At 40.7% G+C, this 22,500-nt stretch overlaps 2 protein-coding genes across 3 annotated transcripts; both read left to right on the top strand.

Annotated features, from left to right (window-relative positions):
• Positions 1-3,680: 3,680 nt before the first annotated feature.
• LOC145437500 (uncharacterized) lies at positions 3,681-12,014 on the top strand. 2 transcript variants are annotated; one of them, XM_080314762.1, is made up of 4 exons: positions 3,682-3,867; positions 6,118-6,308; positions 7,292-7,471; positions 10,143-12,014. In XM_080314762.1, exons 1-4 carry the CDS (start codon positions 3,738-3,740, stop codon positions 10,875-10,877), a joined length of 1,236 nt encoding a protein of 411 aa, XP_080170888.1. In that variant the 5' UTR covers positions 3,682-3,737; the 3' UTR covers positions 10,878-12,014. The 2 variants fall into 2 exon arrangements, with proteins under 2 accessions (XP_080170889.1, XP_080170888.1); XM_080314763.1 differs by lacking the exon at positions 7,292-7,471 and having other exon boundaries at positions 3,681-3,867.
• A 171-nt stretch (positions 12,015-12,185) lies between these two features.
• Positions 12,186-22,068, top strand: LOC145437497 (uncharacterized). The gene is made up of 4 exons (XM_080314756.1): positions 12,186-12,360; positions 17,888-18,078; positions 19,235-19,414; positions 19,987-22,068. The coding sequence occupies exons 1-4, from the start codon at positions 12,186-12,188 to the stop codon at positions 20,755-20,757; spliced, it is 1,317 nt and encodes a 438-aa protein (XP_080170882.1). The 3' UTR covers positions 20,758-22,068.
• The last annotated feature ends 432 nt before the right edge of the window (positions 22,069-22,500 follow it).

Below are 22,500 nucleotides of genomic sequence, written 5' to 3'. Positions count from 1 at the left end.
TACCACTCGCGATTTCGGTGCGAAGAGGAAGCCGATATCAATAAATAGATTAGCCGGAGTTCACCGGAAATGGACAATTGGACATGGACAGTTTAACATGGGTATTTGGCTCCCAGCTGGTTCATTACGACTATGTCCTGGAGTTTGGCCGTAGGCAACATGATTAATCGAAATGCGGCCATGAAAAGTAAAAAGGTTGGCCACCCCTGCTCCAGAGCCATCAATCGTGTGTTACAACACCACAGCTAGCGAAGTGTTCATTATTACTCTCGGCTTATTATTCGGATCTGTTCTCCTGGTGACATACTGTTTCCTGTTGGCTGCGATATATTGCATGAGCGGTTTATTTTTCAGGGCACCGACCCCTGCAGCCACCGGTACTAGAGCCGTAGGTGAAAGCCACAGGAATGCACAAACTTCAGTAACTATCTCTGATCTCGCGGATGAAGACCAGCGCGGTTCGTCTGGTTCGGTACGGGGGAGATAGCGTAGTGGTAACAATAAGCGCCAACGAATAGGGCGGCCCCGGTTCGATTCCCGTCGGAGATTCATCTGGGCCCCTCTTTCCCCGCCATCGCCATTCTTATGGCGGTAAAAAAGCCCAGAAAAAGTCCCGACGAAAGAAAGCACTCACAAGGAATATGGAAAGAACTAGAAAGGGCCGCGGCTTTAAAAGATCAAAATCGAAAAGAACTGTTACATCGGGTACTCTAGGCCGAGCTGGGTTTCAGTCTAAAAAGGATCGCACCTGCGTGTCGTTCGATATCCTCCTATCTGTTCATTACATCGCAGTGTGTCTTATCGCATTGTGCATTGTGCATTGTACATTTTGTAACTTGTTCAGATGAAAATTGTAACCCAACGATTATTAAATTATTATTGATGCTGTCAACGGCGCTTTTCAACGGATTGTGGAGTCGGTATTTGGATCATTGGCGATATCGAGCCGACGCCGTACGATGCTGTTTGTAAGATCAACCAAACGGGGAGGATAATGTTGAGACGGATTCTTCCTCTGAAATCGTGGCGCCGCCGACTTACGAAAAAGGCTATGCCTAACAGTGCCTGTCATTTTTATCTGTGAAATGTTTTTTATACAAATAATATGTAACTCGTACTTCCATGGTCTAGTTTTGTAATATATTTTATTGTGTTTGGAGCATGATAATAACCATGTGCATTATGCGATGCGCGAACTCTTGTTGTTGATGCTGTTTCCCGACTGCAATGGTCATTTTCACCATGCCGATATTCTTGATTTTGATTTCGTTGCTTCGCCAGCATGTGGCACGACCCACTTCTAGGCTTTTTAGGGCACCGCTTACGGGGATCCGATGACGAGGAGGAACCTAAATAAACCTCCAACACTTGGGAATTGATTCTGTAGTCGACCTCGGTTTTTTGTGTTAACATACTTCTAATTCGAAATCAGACTAGAACAATACATTTTTGAAAAGAACTAGTTTCATACTTTGAGATTTTGCAAAAAAAAAATTGGAAAATTTTGTGAGTCCAGCAGTACCTTAGGGCCTTACTGGATCTGAAGAAAAATTTTTAAAGGCTCGGATCAAAGAGCTGCATGTTCTAAATACATTCATGAAAGGCTTCCCAACTTGAGTTTATACAGCAGAGAATACATTTGTAGGACCTCAAATCAGAACACTCACCGAAAACCCCTATTTCTAGTTAGGAAGGCGGATTTGGAAAAAAAATACATGACTCTCGTTCATTGAAGTTACTTCTAAATTTCTTGGAAATAATAAGGATCCTGATTATTTGGAGGGTTTAGTTTAAGGTAACAACACCTCAAATCCAATAAAGTAAGTTGAGAGCATTGTAGGAAGTGTTTCGTATCATTTACGGGCATAAGCGTCCTTAATATAGCCGTTTTTTAGTAAAAATTTTATTCGATTTTTGCGATAAATTGTGACGAGATGAGTGAATTCTGACGGCAATTTCGGAATCAGCATCGTCCAATTAGGTAAACTCGAATAATCGCTCTAAAAAAAAGTTGAAAAATGTCGACCAGTGTAAGTGCAATTTTTGGAAATATATTCAGTTACCGCGGTACAGGGCCTCTTTCATTGAGTTGTGGCGACGATTTCACTCATAAGAAGTAATGCAAGCCTGTCCCATTTCATGCTTTTCAAAATACAGAGTGCAAAAGTAAATAGTTTTGCCTAAAACTGAGTTTAGTAGAAGCGAAAGTAATGCACAAGCGAAGTTCTGTTGCAGCAAATTCTTATAGCGATAAGTTCACCGTGTTTACTGTGATATATATTTCGTTTCTTTGTGTTCTCTGCTGCAAGTCTCGTATAAACGTAGCCTCGTTTTACGCTTGGCTTACGCTTGAGAATCGTACGCTCGCGTGGTACGAGGACGAGCTCATGTGACTCGGGCTGCCTTTTCGTGCAGCTATAGGGTGTTGTTGATTTCGGAATTGTAAAGGGGAAATGGAGCGGTCTGTGTAATGTAAAAAACCTTGCCCCTACCTGGCTTTGAAGAATTCAATACGAAGTCGCAATAAAGTCAGCACGTCACGGCATTGATGATTATTTATACCTCGTACCCTACGATGGACGACATTAGCGAGGAGCGGCAAGTGCATCTTAAATTATGCCACGTTCTAAGCGAATATTATGCTACAAATGCCGAAATAAGGTCGATAATGTCCTGATGTTAATAATTAGTTTACAATTGTAGGCTACCGCTGTCAGTTATAGTATTTGTGGATGTCGATTACCATAGTCGTGGCGGTCAGAAACAAGACGTTGTCACGAGGCGAACTCGTCGATATGATCACACGACAGCGACCTAATGATTAATCTTTCGTATTCCAGTCCTGATCTACGGTGGAGGACGATTTTAACGTTTATGTGCCAAGCGGCAAACAAGTTTAAGGTTACTAAATGCAGCCTTCGGGCTTAAACCACCATGTTGTGACATAGGGATATCTAGAATGATGACGTAATGACTGAGACAAAGAGAGAGAGATGATATTCTTTTTCGCCTGCACCATCGAGATGCTTTGACGACGGGGTTGCGGAGGTCATCTAGTCTGTGCCCCCGTTTTTACATGCTGTGTGACGTTACTCGCGGCCTTGCAACTACGTTGACTGTACAGAATTTCTGTTTGTCTACAGCAGCCGTGATGGGAATTTTTCGTAGCTTGCGTTCGTAGATTAGTTCTACCAGAACCAGTGTCATTCTCTTGTTATCAAGGCTACTTCATTGCTTGTGTAAAATTATAAGCAGGCTATATATAATAGGAGTCTACGTCGCACAAATCATGATTCACTTTCGCCAGGCCGCTAGGAGTATTCATCTATTTCAAGGGTTGACAAGGATTTCGTTGGGCAAATTCAATGCAAAGATAGTATCCCCATTAGCCCCTTAAAGCACAGGGAATTCTTTTCGCTAGAGTTTAATTTTTGCAGTTGAATCTATAGTCATGGCTTCCTAGCCTACAGATAGACTATACGGACACTCGGACAGTCTTGCATTAAATTTGTATTCATATTTTTAAATGGGTACAACATATACGCAATTACGCATGTAAATCGATAGGGTATACGCAGAAGTGGATAAAAGTTGGAGAACCTTTGCTGTACAGGATTCGCGAATCCATATATTACGAAACCACCTGAATTTTCATGCGATATTGTCGAAATGACTGCATTGTGTACTACGAATTGTAGGGATTATGAGTTATGATCACAACTGCGGGTATATGAATAATGACTGCTAACACGGCGATACTGATAGTAACGGCGGTATGCTCTTTTGCCGCGCAGGTGATCACCGCATATGCATGCGCTTGTCATACTGGATGCCAATGTGAGGATGATTCAGTGGTGACATGTCAAGGTGAGTACCAAGTAGCTTTCGACTCACAACACTTCGTCTTGTTTTAGTTGAATACGTGAGAAGCGGTACATCGAATGAGAAATGCCGTAAGACATGATACCAGTAGTCAATAGTGTTCTCGTCGGAATGCATTGGGCCATTTTCTACATAACAAATTGGTGTACTATGCATACTCATACATGAATATAATAGGTGTAATATGTGCGTAACGATTCTAATACGTCAAACGGTTACTGTCATCTATACTAGGTAAAATTAAATTAGATTCGCCCCTACGTCGTTGAATAGGTTTAAAGTATTCGTCATACTCCGTGTCACACAAGACTTTAACAGGTGATTAAGTGCCACCCGAAAATTTTAATAATAATAAGTATTTGTAATATGAATATTCAATACTAATGGTGACCATCACTCGCCTTGCTTTAATCACCGGTTTTGTTCGAGCTATTATGATTGCGGCCAACTTTCGTTTTCAAAATATTCTGTAGCCAGCGACTCGGAAAATAGAAGAAATTTATTCCATGTGCCGTAACGTATCCAGTAAACAGACTCGTGAACGGAATACGACATCAGTGATATAAGGTAGACCCTGGGCATATCCCGCCTTGGTGGAATTCGGTTATTAGTAACTGTGGTATCATATAGCCAGGGCCGCAACTGCCGCACCCCAAACCCGCCAATTGGGGGGGGGCGAGCTCGAAGGGGGCCCAAAATTATCGTGAATTAGCATAAATTATAGACTATTTTTTGAAAATTGATGCGACTTTTTCAAAAATTTTTCGCGCTGCGCGCGATTTCAAGTTGCCAGATATTTTCATTATTGGGTACTCTTCCCCAAGAAGAAATACGCAAGATTTATAAAAGTGGGCATATCGGCGTTGGCCATTACCGTGCCACGACGCACCAAGACATATCAAGTTTAATGCCAAGTAACATGCGACTCCAAGAAGTGTGTCAGAGCGATCGGCAGCGAGTTAACCTTGGCCGAAAAGAACTACCCTTATGCTGACCGAAAACTTCGTTATATATACAAAATACGTTTAGGTTTAATCGTTCATAGGCGCCCAAATGACTGGCGCCGAATGTTCCTGTCTTGGCAATCTGAACCTCACAAGACAAATACCATCCCGCAGGGAAGAAGTATATGCCAGTGAAGAAATAGCCTACCAATTTGAAATCGTGTGATTTTTTAGTTTAGTACGTTTGGGCGATTCTATATTTTTGATATAGCAGACAGGAGATCACGAAATAACATCATGTAACGAAGTCATACCAACGGGTCCGACCGACCGAAGATGTTTAATTATTATTTATGGGCTATACAGTTTCAAAGACACCTCACTCAGCTCTACCGGTAAAACTGATTACGTGAGCAGAGTGGACAAGAAAGTGATAGCAGTATGCAATTCCCGATCTTATTGACCGATTTTATCGTGAATTATCGAGATTTTCGGGCTTGGCGCTGGGTCACTAAATATAGTACAACTATAATTTCGTGGCAAAAGCGAACAACGTGATGGGGGGTCGGTTTATCACCCTGTAGGAGCCCAAGACTCAAGTTTTTTTTAGCCTGACGAAGTGCTGTTTCGTTCCTGCCAACGGGTAGACACCCGGAGGTGTTTAATTATTATTGAACGGACCTACCTTTTCAAACACACCTCACTCAGCTGTACCGGTAAATCAGAATACGCGAGCAGAGAGAGGATAAAAATTGATAGCAATATATATGTATTTCCCGATCATATTGACTGATTCAGTCATGAATTATCGAAATTTCTCGCGCTTCACGCGTTTAGGCGAGAAAAGCTGTCTCACTAAACGGACACCCAATGCAGATGATGAATAATGGCCGTAAACAGAGTGGAGCCTGAGGCGGTCTGGGGGGCGAATCCTCCCAGAAGTTAGGTTTATCACCCTATGGGGGGCCAAGACCAACGTTTTGGGGGGGGCTGACGAAGTGCTGTTACGGCCCTGCATATAGCCTACTGTGCGTGTGCGTGAATCTCAATACGTCTGGGTCAAATAATTCTTAACATATTTCGAATTTGATAGACCTTATTTCATGGCGTGGCTCCCGATTACCATGACAATGAGGTGTAACGCTTGAAGTGGCATTCGTTGGTAATTTAACTGCAAAATGAAACTAAACTAAACTAAGCTTCTCTTATTTTTAGATAGCTCAGTGGCCCATCTGCAAATGCCAATGAACCAATGTTTTACATAATTTCCGGCACCACATTTCTACGACAGGCATAGGAGTCAACTTCCCGGGCTGTCTGCCAGACAGTACTAAAGTATTGCATGTCATTCACTCGCACTCCTTCACGAAACTCAGGAGCCAAGACTTGCTGAAGCTGAGGATGTTAAGGCGTCTGCGCTTCTACGATACAAATCTGTCAATAATCGACAAGTCCGCTTTGAAGGGACTCGATTCCTTGGAGGTACGAAATGACGATGTCGTGTTTACATTCCATGGTATCGTAATCTATATGTAATTTCTTTGCTGGCGATGCAACATGTTTATGTTTGAAAAGTCGGTCTCCCGGTAACACGGAGAGACGCGATCTCTGCATGTTGTATTGGTCTCCGAAGAGTGAGTTAGTGTGTTTGCCTTTGCCGTATTGAAAGCCTGTAGCCTACTTCTGCTCCCAAATTTCATTTTTCGGTGTAAGACAATATAGCATCAGAAGTGACCAAAGCATAGCCAGCGTTGGTAATCAAGTAGAAGTATATAGCCCTAAACCCGCAAATATCTAGTCAGGTACAAGAGGAAGTAATGATGTCAGAACATACCAAAATTACATCAGGTTGAAGTAGAAAATTAACGTCTGAAAGTTAGCCAAGAAAGTAGCTTGAAAAATAGATTAGGTCGAGGGATAGTATAGCAGCCAACCGGAGTTGACTATTTTTTGAATTGCATGGTGCATCTTCACGACCAACAAAGGACCTTACAAATGGGTGCAACTTTCGAAGATCTGTTGAGTAGGCCTCTTCAAAAATGACTTTTTTCTCAAATCGTACTGGCTACGTGACAAAATTGTTAGGTTACCTAATTTACGCCTACACACCAAATTTGGTTCAATTCCAACCAGTAGCCGCATTGCTACAGGAGAAGAAAGTTTCTATTAATTATATAAAAATAAATTTGAAAATTTTCTGTTCACCCCATGAAAGTGTTAGGTTGTCTATAGAAATGATGTTCACCAAATTTGGTTCAACTTCAACCAGTGGAAGCGGAGTTATTGCCGTCGAAAAATTTGGATTATGAATAAAATAGTATTTACGGTGATCAATTCTTCAATTATTTATTATAGTGTTGCCCACCGTAAATACTATTTTATTCAAGTCCAAATTCGGTTACTGTACAGTGTACAATCATCGTAAGAATGCATAAGTTACGTTATAATTTTAATATTTGTTTCAGACTTTTGAGATAGGATACTGCCCGTTCCTGCAAAGTTTCGAAAGCGGTACGTTTATTGGTTTGGAAAATCTCAAAAAAATTACAATTCAAGAATGTTCAAGATTTAGCGTTCTGCCACGCAACGCATTTGCTTACCTAGACAATTTGGAGGAATTGTATCTGTCGAGTAACGCAATCGAGGTACGTAAAACGAAGAACAAAAGTTATTATGATAACAAACTGTGTCTTGCGTCTCATAGAATTGTTTTTGAGGGATAAAAGTATCATGAATCCCGAAAATCAACTAGACCAGTGGTTCTCAACCGGGGGTCCGCGATTTCAGGGGGTCCGCGAGACCCCTCAATTTGCAAAATGATTGATAATCTAATTTTTTTTTAATTAGGCAAAACATGAGGCAGTTTTTTTACACAACTGCTACTACCTCATCAGAATAATCGTCTGACATGTAATATCTTATAATTCAAATTAATTTTAATTGCCAAAGCGCCAATAACCTATTAATACAAATATATTGGTGTTTAGAGGCGTTTTGTTGGGGTTTGTGGAAAAAATAATAATATGGAGATCTGGGTGACTTCATAATGCTTGCGAAACCTCTTCGATTTGAAGTTTTCAGTGTCATCAAATTCGGAAACAGTCGATTGAAATGAAAATTGCTGATGTATTTTCCATAATTTGTCACAATGAAGGGATTGAAGAAATTCATTTTATCTTATCATGCACATAACCAATATTCCAGAATAACTAAATGCTAGATAAAAATTACTAGGCTGGACGTGATATGTTCCCTAACAATATGTTTCTTCATTATGGTGCCATAAATCTTGCGATCACATCACAAATGTTGTCGGAAGCGTTACGCGTGCATATCTTACTAATAGCCCCCATCTATATTTGCGGGCATGGATTTTGGCACTCGTTCATATCAAATCGAAGACGCGGATTTTCAAGACACCACCATGTACTGCAAGAAATGGCCTACAGATATAAAATTAGCTATGGAATAATAAAGGTCTACCCAATTTCTACATGAATAGTATGATGTTATTTTCAATAAAAGTCATTTCGTTGCTGTTTATCACAAGCCTACAGTTCATATTTGCGCAAGACAGATGACGGTGGCACCATAATTGAGCTAAATTTGAACTAAAAGTTTAGGGGGTCGGCGAGGTCCGTGGCGGTCAAAAAGGGGTCCGCGAAGCAAAAATGTTGAGAACCACTGAACTAGACCATTGTAGATCATCACATACGTTGAATCCAGTGTTGAGATCAAGTCACTACGCTCGAGTCACGAGTCATCTCGAGTCATTGCAAATATTGACTCGAGTCAAGTCAAGTCAATCGATTTTCGAAGGTGACTCGAGTCAAGTCAAGTCACACGATTTCGAAGGTGACTCGAGTCAAGTCAAGTCAAGTCACGAGTCAAGTCACAATTCAAGTCAAATTGAATTTTCGAAGTATGAGAGATGATTCAAAGTCATAACATTTTGCCAGCTGTGTGAATGACAGATTAATGGCTACTTATCTTGAATCAAATAACAAATATAAAGTTAATTATACATGCAACAACGCGCTGTATCGCACACGGACACGTAGAACTGCTAATGAAATACGCGAATAACTGTATACAGTTACATGGTACAATTTGCTATTATCAACCAAAATAGCGGATCGAATACGAAGGCTCGAGCGATTTAAACAAATTTATATGGTACAATACATACCCATCTACGCATACGTGAGAACATAAACGCATAAGCTATATTCATTCGATTTATACCATACATAAAGGTTGGTAAAGGTGAGCACTAGGCAATGAAAGCACTGAGCCGACTATAGGAAACAGAGATACGTTGTTATTAATGTACTACTACCGACAACGTAAGCTGTGATCATTTCATTTGCGGCCAATTTGTTTGTGATGTAACAATGCGGAGGACCAGTGAAACGTACAATTTAAGTGAATGACTGGTCACTGGTTGCTCTCACGAGTGTCACGAGCGTGTCGCGAATAATCTGAATATACACATAATGCAGTGTAGACGCCATAAGTCGAGACCATTTACTTATTAATGACTTGAAATTGACTCGTAAATTTTGCTTCGAGTCACGAGTCAATCCGCATTTCTGAAGCGTCGAGTCAAGTCAAGTCAAGTCATTTTTGCAAAGTGACTCGAGTCAAGTCAAGTCATACGAAAAAGTTGACTCGAGTCATCCCAACACTGGTTGAATCTGATTTGCATCCATGATATCCAGTAAATTGAGTACTGTCAGCAGTTGTAGGCCTACATACTTCGAGTTACTGTAGTATTCTCATCTTCATTTACCATCGTTTTCATCAGCTCAAAACACAACAAGGTTGCGATACAATGAAAAGACACGAAGGAGTCAAAACGATTTGAGATGATCTTTGAATCAAACGCCCATTTAGCCTACAGATATTAATAAAAGGACATTGGAATAAGAGGCATGCTCGATTTCACATCGTATGCTATATATACAGTGAATGAAAAGTAACAGAAGGTAATATAAAATGGACTTGTACAGTGAAAATGTAGTGATACGTGTCTGTAGATAGGCGAAATCGACATTTCAGATCGTGGACTGGTGGACTCAGAGTCGGGCTATTTATCATTCAGTAGAACCTGCCTGTATTCAGTCTTGATTGCGGACGCTAGACATGGGCAATTGGTATGCCCGGCGACTGTCAGATTTCCGGTTAAAACGGTTTCACAGTCGTGATCCACCGTGACATCCACCTGCGAATCCCATGCTAATCTGCCGCGGGCTCAACAGTCAACATCGATGTTGATAAATAAATGAATACCACACCATATTTTTTTCAATACAGTCAATAGCTGAAGATATCTTGGACGGATCAGAAGGCTTGAGGATACTCGACCTGTCTAGTAACGAGCCGTTGACATACCTGCCTCGCAATGTCTTCTCGATGTTGCGCTCTTTGGAAAGGGTATCGATGAGTAGCTGCAGTCTGCGAGTCTTATATCCAGAGCATGTACAGACAGCTTACGAGTCAGGCTCGCTAACTCATTTCGACGGAAGATACAATGATTGGCAATGCACGGGGATGTGTGAATTCATCAACTGGACGAGTAGCAACAATTTCAGCGAAATCGCCAACATGGGTTTCTGCTCCGAAGAGGAAGATTCGCAAGAGGAAGGGGTTCTCAACAAGGACCCTCTCGATGTGTGTAATGCCTCACTAGGAGCTGGTATTACTGTCGCAATAGCATTTGTGTTTATCATTATTTTTGTAATCGCTGTATGTTGTCACAAAAAGCGTTACAAGAAGCTGTGGTCCAAGTTGATGACCGTTGAAATAACGGGGTCCCGCGGCGACACCATGACTCATGCACGTCAAGAGTCGAACGCGGAACAGCGTAGCGGAAGTCGCGTTGACTTGAGTCCTGATTTACAGCTTCCACGCGAAGAAAGGCCGACACCTACCCCGCCCGTGATATTCCAAAATATTCCCGGCCGGGGCCGCGCTGTGACGGAACCGAGAGTCGCTCGCGACGATCCGCCGTCCTATGAAGATGTCGTTGGAAATGCAAAAGGGCTATGACAGTTTTAAATTTGGACAGTTTTATTTAAATAGTAACCAACTCCGTGGCATCGCACAAGCTTCGAGTACGACTTGTCCCGTATATTATCCTTCGTTTGGCTTAAAAACTTTATTATACAACTTCGATAACGCACATAAATAATCCTGTTATGTCATTTTCTTTAATTTTCCAAGCACGTCTTGCACTTTACCAAACCATACAAACAGTATTACCAGCGTCAAGAATGTGCGATACTTTTACAGGCCTGGCAAATAGCCCCTAATCTCGTTAGAAATTAGTAAGGGTGATGGCGAAACATAGAACAATAGTGAATACCTGAACCTGAAGGTATATCACTCTTAGCGCGAAATAACACTTCGGGTTATCGCATATATTTTGTCAAAGATTTTCATGTACAAATTCATGTATATTTTAGTGATCTTTGATTGATCTTAGCTCTTGTGCAAAGTCACATGCGTTTTGCTTAAATGCCCAATATCAAAGTCAATTTGGAACTCCTTTCGCGTTCGTCACACTATTTAAATACGGCACTTCTTCGAGGACGCACAAATTATCTCTGGTGGCCACAAGTTTCACATGCACACCCTTGCCGGCTTGATTTAAGTTAGTATTTACATTCGAAAAATTAACATAATCGCTGCTTTTTTGTCGAAGCGGAAGTATTATTAGCTACACCTAACGCTATTTTCTTGCCTCTACCTGGTACCAATTGCACAAAAATTGATATCTCTCGATTATATTCATTAATTATTCCGATGTTTGTTGAGAATGAAAGAAAATTAATCTGATGCAAGAGGCCAATGCATACGTTACGTGAAAGTGTGGAGATCCGGTCGCAAGCAATTTATTCTGTAGATATTCGGTATTGAATTAGCGTTGTTGAGACTTATTCGGTGCGTAGTTATATGATGGTGCAATGAATACCGTTGATGTTGACATTCGACGCCCAGTCGAGTTCGTTTTTGGTTGTTGTTGAATGCATGCATTTCCTGTATTTTGTATTGGGGATTAATTTCGTTTTTCTTGTAGTTTAGTGTGGATAAGGTGATCTAATATGAAATATGAGTGCTTCGAAAAAGCATAAGGGCTACTTTGTTGCTGACCTCTTCTGGATAAATTATATACCTCCCGTCTCCGTTTGTGGAAATCAATTACCAAGTTGACGCTGTCAGAACCATGTTGTATTTGAAATGCGAACTCGTCGATTCGGGCTCACGACAGCCACCTTACCGAATTAATGATTAACATGGCGCATTCCTGACATGATGCACAACAATCTGTATTGTCAGATAGTATTGTCGAAATGAATGCGTTGTGTGTTAAGAATTCTAGGGCGTTCGACCACAGCTGAGGAGGGTATGTACGCACGGATTCTTATATTAACGGTGGTAAGCTCTTTTGTCGTGCAGGCGATCTCAGCGTACAAATGCGCATGTAATAATGAATGCGAATGTCTGGATGATTCAGTGGTATACTGTAGAGGTCAGTAGCTTTCTACTTTTTACACTTCCTCCTGTACTAGGATATCACGCGAAGCGCTGCATAGCCTAAACTAGATATATTGAATGTCGAAAGATACCATAATGTTATCGTGGGTCATTTTCTGGAGGGGACATTGCTATGCTATGCATACTAGTATATAATTATACTAAAAAATGATGTGTGTAACAAGTTACCGGATGGAGTTCGGCATTGATTTGAGCGAAGAACATAATCTGAGATTAGTCAAATTTATAACAAAATAAGTTTGAAATATTTGTCCTACCAATGCTTTTGCTAACCAACATTCGCGTGCTTTAATGATCACGAGCTTCTCGCCTTGTGTGGTATGATGGACCCGCTTTAATGTGGTGTATATCTAGTGACTCGCCTCTTCAAGTTCAGCTCGGAAAACAGGATAAGAAATTTTGTCCTTGCGACATAAAGTAAGCAAAGCCAGTAAGCATACTCGTGAACGGCGCATGGCGGCATTGGTGATTAGTAGGGCGATGACTTTTTGACAGTCAAACTTTTGTCAAAATTGTAGTGTTGAGTCAAAAATATTTTCAAGTCAACATCTTTTTTTCACACTCCACTTCGTTAGTGTCGTAGAGGTTGCACTGTCGAAGTACTTATCATTTGACATTTTACACCTCATAGCGTAGGCCTACTACCATCACATGAAACAGATACGCTGATACGGAGTGATGATGAACGCACCTAAAGACAAGTGAATTTATAGTAGGTCCCAAGTTTTTACAAGCTCATGCCGATATCTCAAATCTGAGTCTGAAACTTGACTGCGTGGTGGACATTGGTGCTTATGGCACAGTATGGTTCTCGACGTATGGATGGATCGCGAGATGTCAACAAAACTCAGATTCGGGAGTGGTCTCTAAAAAGTGTGATGTAGGCCAGTGGTTCTTAACATGGAGGTAATTCAGGGTTGTAATGACTCGAGTCCGACTCGAGTCACGTTTTTCAGATGACTTGACTTGACTCGAGACATTTTCTCAAAATACGGAAATGACTCGAATCGACTCGAGTCAATTTGTGTATTCACTCGACTTGGACTCGAGTCATTGCGCATGACTCGAACCAAGTCATATGACTCGAGACTCAGAAGGTCAAGACCTACGTTTCATTGTAATTTCGAGGAATAGTTAAGTAATCACTAGGGCCATTTTTATATGACCTTAAAAAATCAATTATATGACTTTATTTTTGGGAAAATATGACTTTATATGACTTTATGCGAAAATCGTGTATTTTTAGATTTATAGTGTGGAATGTTGGAGTCTTTAAAGGTACTATTTGGACGTAAAAATGACTTTAGTGAGGAAAATGAGCGCTTCACAGACGTAGATGTTTGTTGACACTTCTGCAGTTTTGCATACAGCGCTGGTGATATGTCCTGTCTTTGTAGCTCCATAGTTTGTTTCACATCGTTTTTGTTCGATCGCTTCCTAATGTAATTTTTAAGCTCAAGCGAATCTTTTCCGAAATCGAGGCCATTTAGATCAGCATGATCCTCTTTGACGTGTACCTACAACTCCATTTTCAGTATCAAGTTTGAAATATTGTTGTAGTGGAGGCATATTTCTGTTAACTGACTCGTCAACTTTGGATCGTTCACTTAATCTTTGACGCTCTTTACAATAACTCCTTCGGCTTCCCGTGCGTTGACCATTTCTTTCACTTGTGGAAGTCTCTGAACTTCAAATTACGTCCCACTTCAGTGCACAGAAGTAAAACAGATTGTGTAGCAACACAATGCAATGTGTGACCTCATAGGTCTGCGACTGTGATGTTATGTAGGCTAACCTTACAGTTTGCCTTTGTTCAATCAGAAATTGTCCTACTCTTTTAGTGCGTAATTGCTTCCGTTGACACATTTTATTTAAAGTATACAACAATATGACTTTATAACTCAAATATGACCTAACCAGGAAAATATGACTTTATATGACTTTATAACTTTCTTAATATACCCCATATGGATGTGATTTTTGCGTTAAAATTGATTTCACGACTTACTGATGCATAGAAAAAAATATGACTTTAATGACTTTAAATGGCCCTAGTAATCACACTATTGGGATTTCGTCTATTGGTACTGGTACTTGAAAATGCGTCTAGAACAGTGCTCTTCAACCTTTTTCGTCGTGGTACACCCTTTTAACATTTTCTCAAAACTCGTACACCCCTGACCGTATAATACACCGATAACGCCGAAAGCCGCATTTTGACTACATATACAATACGTCCGGATTCCAACGGGGATTCGCCATGGCGCATGGACGACAAATGCTCATATGAAATTTGATACTCTCAACACCACGGAGAGCCCTTGTGGTGTTCTGTGCCTTCACTTATTTCTTGAGATATGCAATGCGCAAATTTTCTTACTGTAGAAGCAAAACATCCCAGCAGGCTTACAATGTATAATTTATGTACCAAAATCGCGAGTATAAATGTCAAGAAACGACACTAGGATGGATTTCATCGAAAATGTTGGTAGTTTCACATATTATTGTCAAAAATTTATAAATTCTCAGCTCACGTGATCAGATTAACCCGTAGAGCTGATGGAGGGTGTTTTCGAAAATATTGGGTACAATATTAATGATGATGCATCTTGCGGTTCCTATTAATCACTTAGTTGCATGTTGTTATTTCTTGGCCTCCCACGAGGATTGTTTGTATTGTTATTAATAATATTTTATTACACATCAATGACAGTGGTGATAATCGCCTGTTTAGAATTCGTGCGCCTCGACAGTGCATTTCCTAAAGTTTAGTATTTTTGCTTTGGGTAATGAGGACGACTTTTGCTTGCACGCGCACTCCCATTCTTCATTCTCTCTCGCTAACGTGCGTCCACTTTCAGGACTTCGCTGCTGACTTTGAAGCTCGGTTAAATCTTCTTCTGGGCTTTTCAAGACGCTACGTTAACAGGGGGTCGGCGACGAGGAGCCTAGATAAACCTCCGACACATAGAAACATGGCAGAGCCGAGACTAGAACCAGCAACAATTGGTTACATAATGACGGCCGCCAACACACGCTAATTTAAATAGGTGTAGAAGATCGCAAAATTATGATTATGCGGCTGAATGAGGCCGTACGTCCGCAGGTTGAGCACCCCTGACGTAGCCGAAATAAGGATGGACATTTGAGCAAGGCAGCAACGTATAGTAAATGATAATACGAATAAGGGCTCGAGGTTACTGGACCACCATCTAACGCAGTGGTTCGCAAACTCGACGCCGTGGCTGCGTAAGTAGGCTATGTATTCTGCACTATTCATAAGCTGGCCGCAGGAAGCACAAATTCAAAATGTCCGAGATTTAGCGGTGGTTTCCTCGAGAATCATCAGACAGATATCGCAAGCTGAACACATGCTAACTCCACCCTGCTCTACTCGAAAAGGAAGTAATAAGTCCATTACCAAAGTTTGAATAATTAGAAACATTTGCTTATGACATCACATTGTACGATATTACACATCCAGTCATTCTGTTTTGAAGCATAAACTGGCGTATTTTTGTGATAGCTATAGTCATCGTATCATCGGTTCATCATAATGTGGATCTGGTACACCCCTGTACACCCCATCCGAGTGGTACACCCTTTGAAAATTCTGGTACACCCTAGGGTGTACGACAACCCCGGTTGAAGAGCACTGGTCTAGAAACTGCTAGAAATGACGAAAATTAGAATATTATAAATGCGAACCATTCGATATCACCAAACAGAGTCATATAAAGTGGATTTAACAAGCCTTTTACTGGAAACTGGGCAGTCAACACAATGACTTGGACTCGACCCGAGTCATAATACCATGACTCGGACTCGACCCTCTGCTCGGTGACTTGGACTCGGACTTGACTCGGTGGTGAATTGAAAATGACTCGAATTGACTCGAGTCAAAACTATAAAACTGAGATTGACTTGTGACTCGGAGCCTTGTGACTTGGTTACAACCCTGGGGTAATTACCTCCAAAGGGGTAATTTACCAATTTTGGGAGGGTAATTCGAATTGACGTTTTTCTATATAGTCGTAAAGGTGAACTGAAGTATTTTCATACGTAATTAATGTAAGCTAACATATATTTTTGGGAGCTTGTATGTATTTCGTTTCACTTAACACGCCATCCCTGCTGTGATATCATAGTAGCAATTAGTGATGAATATGAATAGCAGGGCGGAATGTAGTTTAGTATAGTGCTTGGTAAGTCCAATTTATTTCGCAGTATAGTGCGGATCATATATTGTTGTGCATGCTGGTAAATTGGACGATAACAAGGGGCATCTCTGTTTAGCTATACACCTGTAATGCAGTAACAATATCGTAGAAATATAGGTGTTAGTATTGAAAAGTGTAGTAGTCTAGTCTAGTCTGTGAAATTAAGTCTGAAATCATCAAAATGTCATTTGGGTTCGACTTCAAAATGAATAACCAATCTTTGACATGATGGCATTGAACTTTCTAATTGAATTTCCTTCAACTTATTGCTTTGAAGTAGGATTTGCTACAATGGTATCCATCAAAACGAAATAGGTTTGTGGTTGACAATTACGTGAGATGCTGTCCATTATCCCACCCTTTGTATAGATTTGACCACTGGATAACACGAAAACAGCAACCGCCGGATCCCATTGACTTGATCTTTTTAACGCACATTACGACGTCATCTTTGTGCTGTTTCAAAATTAATTAAAAGCAAGCTGTAATTTGTTATTTTTTGAAAAGGGCTAATTACATCCCGTTATGATCTTCTTGGAGGCAACGACATGAAAAGAGTTAAGAACCACTGATGTAGACGATATTGTCGGTATATGTAGCTTCAATTCTGCCAGCAAACAACTGCTGCCGTTGGATTTTTTTTCTCTGTTCTTGCCAAAGCTTCTTGGTCAGGGCAGACATAGTTCCAACCGGAAATGTAGAAAAGTACTACAGTTTTAACATTATGTGTAGCAATGCCTAATTTAAACACTCGAGGCAAAATTTTCTAAAAATCAAGTTTTTTAATGCCAAAATATGTCAAAATTTTCATTGATAGCGCAAAATCTTCCGTTTTTAGGGCAAAAAATAGTCGCCTTAGTGATTAGACAGACCCCTGGAAAAACTTCTTGTTGGGGGGATTTTGGTTATTTGTAATCATGTTCTATACTTGCTCCTGGTAACTGTGGATTATCATAAACTATTCGTGAATCTGTTCAAGTGGCAAAATTATGACATTCGAAATTTCTTTGTGTATTACGAATTCCATTGGCGTAATTTCATGACTTTTGCCCGTGATGACCATGATAATATCAGGCGAAAAGCTTGGAGTTGCTTTAATTTGAAATGGAACTAAAGATTGAAACTAAACTGTTCGTCATGTTAAGGCCCTAGGGGTGCCAAAGAAATAAATTAAAATTTAATATACTAGCTCTGTATCTCATCTCAAAATGTGCCATTTGCACACCGACTGAAGCCCTGCTTTTGCTTTACAAGATTCACGGTCGCATATTTTTACGACAGGTATAGGAGTCAACTTCCCGAAGTGTCTGCCAAACAGTACTAAGGAACTACATGTCATAGAATCGCCCTCCTTCGCGGAACTCGCTAGTCAAGACTTGAAAGATCTAAGGATGTTAAGCCGTCTGCACTTCTTCAAAACAAGTCTGGAATTAATCGACGAGTCTGCTTTGAGTGGTCTGGATTCCTTGGAGGTAAAATATCACGAGGCTGTGTTTACATTCGATGTTATTGTAATTTATATTATGTAGAAGGGTCTCTCCATATATTGCACAGCTTCTTGGAGGTACAGAACTTCAATTTCAATATGCAATTGAATAGTATAATCATATTGAAATGAACCCGAATATTTTTGGCTGACACAGATGGCGTTGTAACAACATTTTTAGTCTCGAACTTTGTTGGTCTTTCGGTTCCATACGGATAGAGTGCGGTTTACCGCATAGAGTGGTAGTTTTGGAACTTGAATAGAATGTTGTTGGAGTACAGTGGGCTAATTTACTTTACTTTGACTAATTGGAGACATCTAGCCTACTTCTCCTCGCAGATTGGATTTTAGTTTTGTAAATGGGGGAGTATTTATAGCACTAAGCCGATCCTCGATACCTTAACAACGCTAGAGTAGGGGTTATAGTACCTATACTGTCGCTCTTGTTGTTTACAACTATTTGCATCTTGACTATATATAGGCCTATTCGAATTTGACAGACCTCGGGATTACACCGACACTGAGTAACTGAAAATGTAGCCAGACCGAACCATATTGACATGACTATTCGGGCCTTATTATTATAGACATAGCCAATGTTCCGTCTAAGCTTCTGCGCGCGTGCGCTGCCGCGCACTGCTGACCAGTCAGCGCTCACAGAAAATCCGTGCCGGGCACAAAAAAAATTAATTATCACTGTATCTTTTGCAGAAGGTACTGATGATCCATAAAAAAACTAACCATTTTCCATGTACAACTTCCGAAAATGTAGTAAAATGAAAATGCGATGAATAACTCGACTACGACGCAGCGAACGTCAAAGTTTCGGGGGAAAAACGTGGAATTTGGGAGTCTAGTCAGAGTGATGACCCTTTTTTAGTCAACACATTGTCCTCTGTTTCGGATCTCAAAATGTTGTCAAACGCACTGTTGTCCAAGGGACCGCGCAGTGAGTTGGTGAGTGCGCGCAGACCCATGAAAAATTGGAGGGAAAATTTAGCATGTCATTGAAGTCGTGGGCTTGAGTAATACTAATGAGTATTCGACATTTACAGCGGTTCATTTCATGATCAACTGATTTACTACTATCATCGTTACAATATACAATTTCCTATGTTATGTGATGTTATTATTTGTTTCAGATTTTTGAGATTCAAAACTCGCCGTCTCTACAAAGCTTTGGGAGTGGGACTTTTGTAGGTTTGAACAATCTCACAACAATAATCATCCGAGAATGTTCGCGACTCCGCGTTCTGCCACGCTACGCATTTGCTTACCTGGTCAGCTTAAAGGAGTTGTATCTTTCGGACAACGCAATCGAGGTACGTAATACGTGTGTCTTGCGAGTAAAACTAGTTGGTATAATGATAAGCTGTGCCTTGTGTCTCATGAGTCAAACCGGAAATGTCATCGCTGTTATATCAACTCTGGAAACCAAATACATTTGCGTAGACCAGATTGGATTGCTGGCCAAATACTGTTACACATTCGTGTTAGGTCATACTTGATAGAGTCCTCTAGTAATTATGGAATCTTCCGGGTATTTTAGCACATTGCATCGCGACAAATATCACATCGACGAAATTCAGTACGCACAGACTTCAAGCAGATGTAGGCTACCAAATAATTAGGCCTACTGCTCCAGAGGTGGCAGCGTATCGATTAATACTACAATAGGTGCAACTCAGGCCCTGGTTAACGATTTAACGTAATACTATATAAAATGGGCTACAAAAAAGGATGAACTGCTACTCCCATTCGATTGAAAAGGATTTTGCCACATACGTCATTCTGGATTACTTACTGATTCACCTGAAGACTCAACAGCGCACCTTGTGCGAGATTATGGAAACATGAATTATATCAACCTCCTTGCTTTTCTTTTCATATATAGTCAGTACCTGAGGACATCCTGGATGGAACAGAAGATTTGCGAATGCTAGACTTATCTAATAACAAGCCATTGACGCATCTGCCTCGCGAAGTTTTCATGTCTCTGCGATTTATGGAACACTTATCAATAAGCAGCTGCAGTTTGCAAGTTCTATACCCGGAACATGTACGGGCGTCTTACGAGTCGGGATCGTTGACTCAATTCGATGGACAGTATAATGAGTGGCGATGTACTGACATGTGCGAATTCATCACCTGGACTAGTGGCAATAATTTCAGCGACATAGCTGACATGGGTGTATGTTCCTATCCGCAACATTCCAGAGAGGACGAGGTTCTCGGCAAAGATCCGCTCGATGTGTGTCCTTCGCCTAATCCCACGTTAACCATCATACTCTTAGTGATATTTTCGGCTTGTTTTATTTGTCCAATCATGTATTGTTGTTGCGGAAATCCTTTCAAGAAGCTGTGCTCAAAGTCGACCACCGTTGAAATAGCAGAGAGTGGTGGCGACACCGTTGCTCGTACGCGTCAAGAGCCGAACGCTGAACCGCAGACGGAAGAAAATCGCGACGGCTCTGGTCGTGATTATGAATTCCCACGTGAAGTAAGGCCGACGCCTAGCGCACCTGTGATGTTTCATAATGTTTTCGAGCTTGACCGCGATGTCACGGAACCGAGATCCGTTAAGGATGACCCGCCGTCCTATGACGACGTCGTCGAGAATGCGAAGGAGTATGACTTTCAATTGGGTACAATGTCGAAATCGTGATGAGCCCAGAAGTGGTCAAATAGTCATCGTTCGTACTCAAGCTGTAGCAGTATAGGCACACTGTGAACGAAAATCGTATATTTCTCCGATTATCGCTTTCGCGCAGGGTTAAATCTGGTAACATAACGCGCACTTTCAGATATACCAAATTATTATTTCACGCGCTTTCAACTGGTGAAAAAGAGCAAAAAAACAGCATTTTCTTTATTTGTGTAATTCGATTTCAGCTAATCATAATTATCAATCGGCGTTTTTCTTTTGTTGTATGTATATTCAATCGCTAGTTTAGATCTTTCGGTTAGTTCACGTGAGACACGTTTTGATTTATTCATGGTGTAAAGCAGCGGTTGTCAAACTCCCCCCCCTCACCCCCTTTGTGAGGCGTGAAAGCATCTGACGGGGGCGCGAATCCGCAGTCAACTGAAATTTTTTCGCGCAAACCACGATTTACCTCATAGTTGTAGCTCCGTGTATAATCCGAATTTCGTATTTGAGAATTCTCTCATCAAGAGCAATAACCCTCCACGCCATCAAATTTTCCATTGGGACTGCTATAGCATTCTGGTTACTATTTCATTATTTTGTTTTATGACGAGAAGGGTTATGAATATTTATAGGTGCCTACGTTTTTTTTAAATATTTTTGAATACTTACAGGTGCCTACGTTCCCTTTGTACTCTATTTGTACTTATTCTAGTTTGACAAGCATCATTTGAATGGAAAAATTCCGCAACGAGCGTCTTGCACTTACCAGGCCATTCAGACAGTATTTCAGAAATCTAAACCTGCGCTGTGCAACTTTTTTTACAAACGAGCCATATATGAAACATGGCGCGAAACGACTAACCTGAGATAGGCTTTTTTGGTTGTTGCGAGGCCCACGATTTCAACAGGGATTTTTAACGGTGATTGTCACTATAATTAGGAATCGCGCGACACATAACAATCGTGAAAACCTTGAATCACAGATAGCGCGAAAAAAGCATCGAATAAATTTATTTAGAATATCCATGCGCAAAGTCAACATATGCATGTTTATGTGTTGTTGGCCATTCATTTAGAACTCACCATTAGCAAAATTAGCAATTCGTAAAGGGTCGCGTGAATGTCCACTGCGTGGCACAGTTTGCACAACCGTGAAATTATTAGTAGACTATAATCCCCATTTTATGTATGAAATTTTAAAAATAAACTTTTTATAGAAGCCAACTTATAATTAATTGCATGTAACGCTATTTTCTTGCCTGTACTTCTTATGAATTGTGCAAAAATTGAAGTCTATCGATATTATACCGTTATTTGTTCTGATAATTGTTTTTGTTAAAATTCTATATTATAAAACTGTGCCAAAACGACGTAGGAGACTAATAATCAGGGCTGGGTGAATCGATTCCCAGTCGAGTATTCGACCATCAGCTGTTGTGATGGTACTAGTGACCTGGAAACTCGGAAATGTCTCGTTTTGGTGGGTTGTTGACGGATCTAATCTCAAGTAGTTTCAATACCCACTTATTTCATTCTCTCTCTTTGAAGGTATATGCCTGAATTGCCTGTACGGTCTTTTATCTGTTTGAATAAACATGTTTAGAGTGCGAAAATGAGTATATTATGAATCCGAGGCATTCGATATCACCCAGAAGTTTCAAGGAAGCGAGTTGAATCTGACTTGAACTCGATAGTGAACAGTAAACACTATGACTTGGAATCGGACTCGACCCGTTGCTCCTCACTTGGACTCCCACT

This window comes from Botryllus schlosseri, chromosome 4, assembly GCF_051294905.1.
Source record: "Botryllus schlosseri isolate E-star chromosome 4, Bs_hap1, whole genome shotgun sequence".
Taxonomy (NCBI): domain Eukaryota; kingdom Metazoa; phylum Chordata; class Ascidiacea; order Stolidobranchia; family Styelidae; genus Botryllus; species Botryllus schlosseri.
The sequence above is the reverse complement of the archived record's forward strand: the minus strand, read 5'-3'. Positions and strand labels throughout refer to the sequence as shown.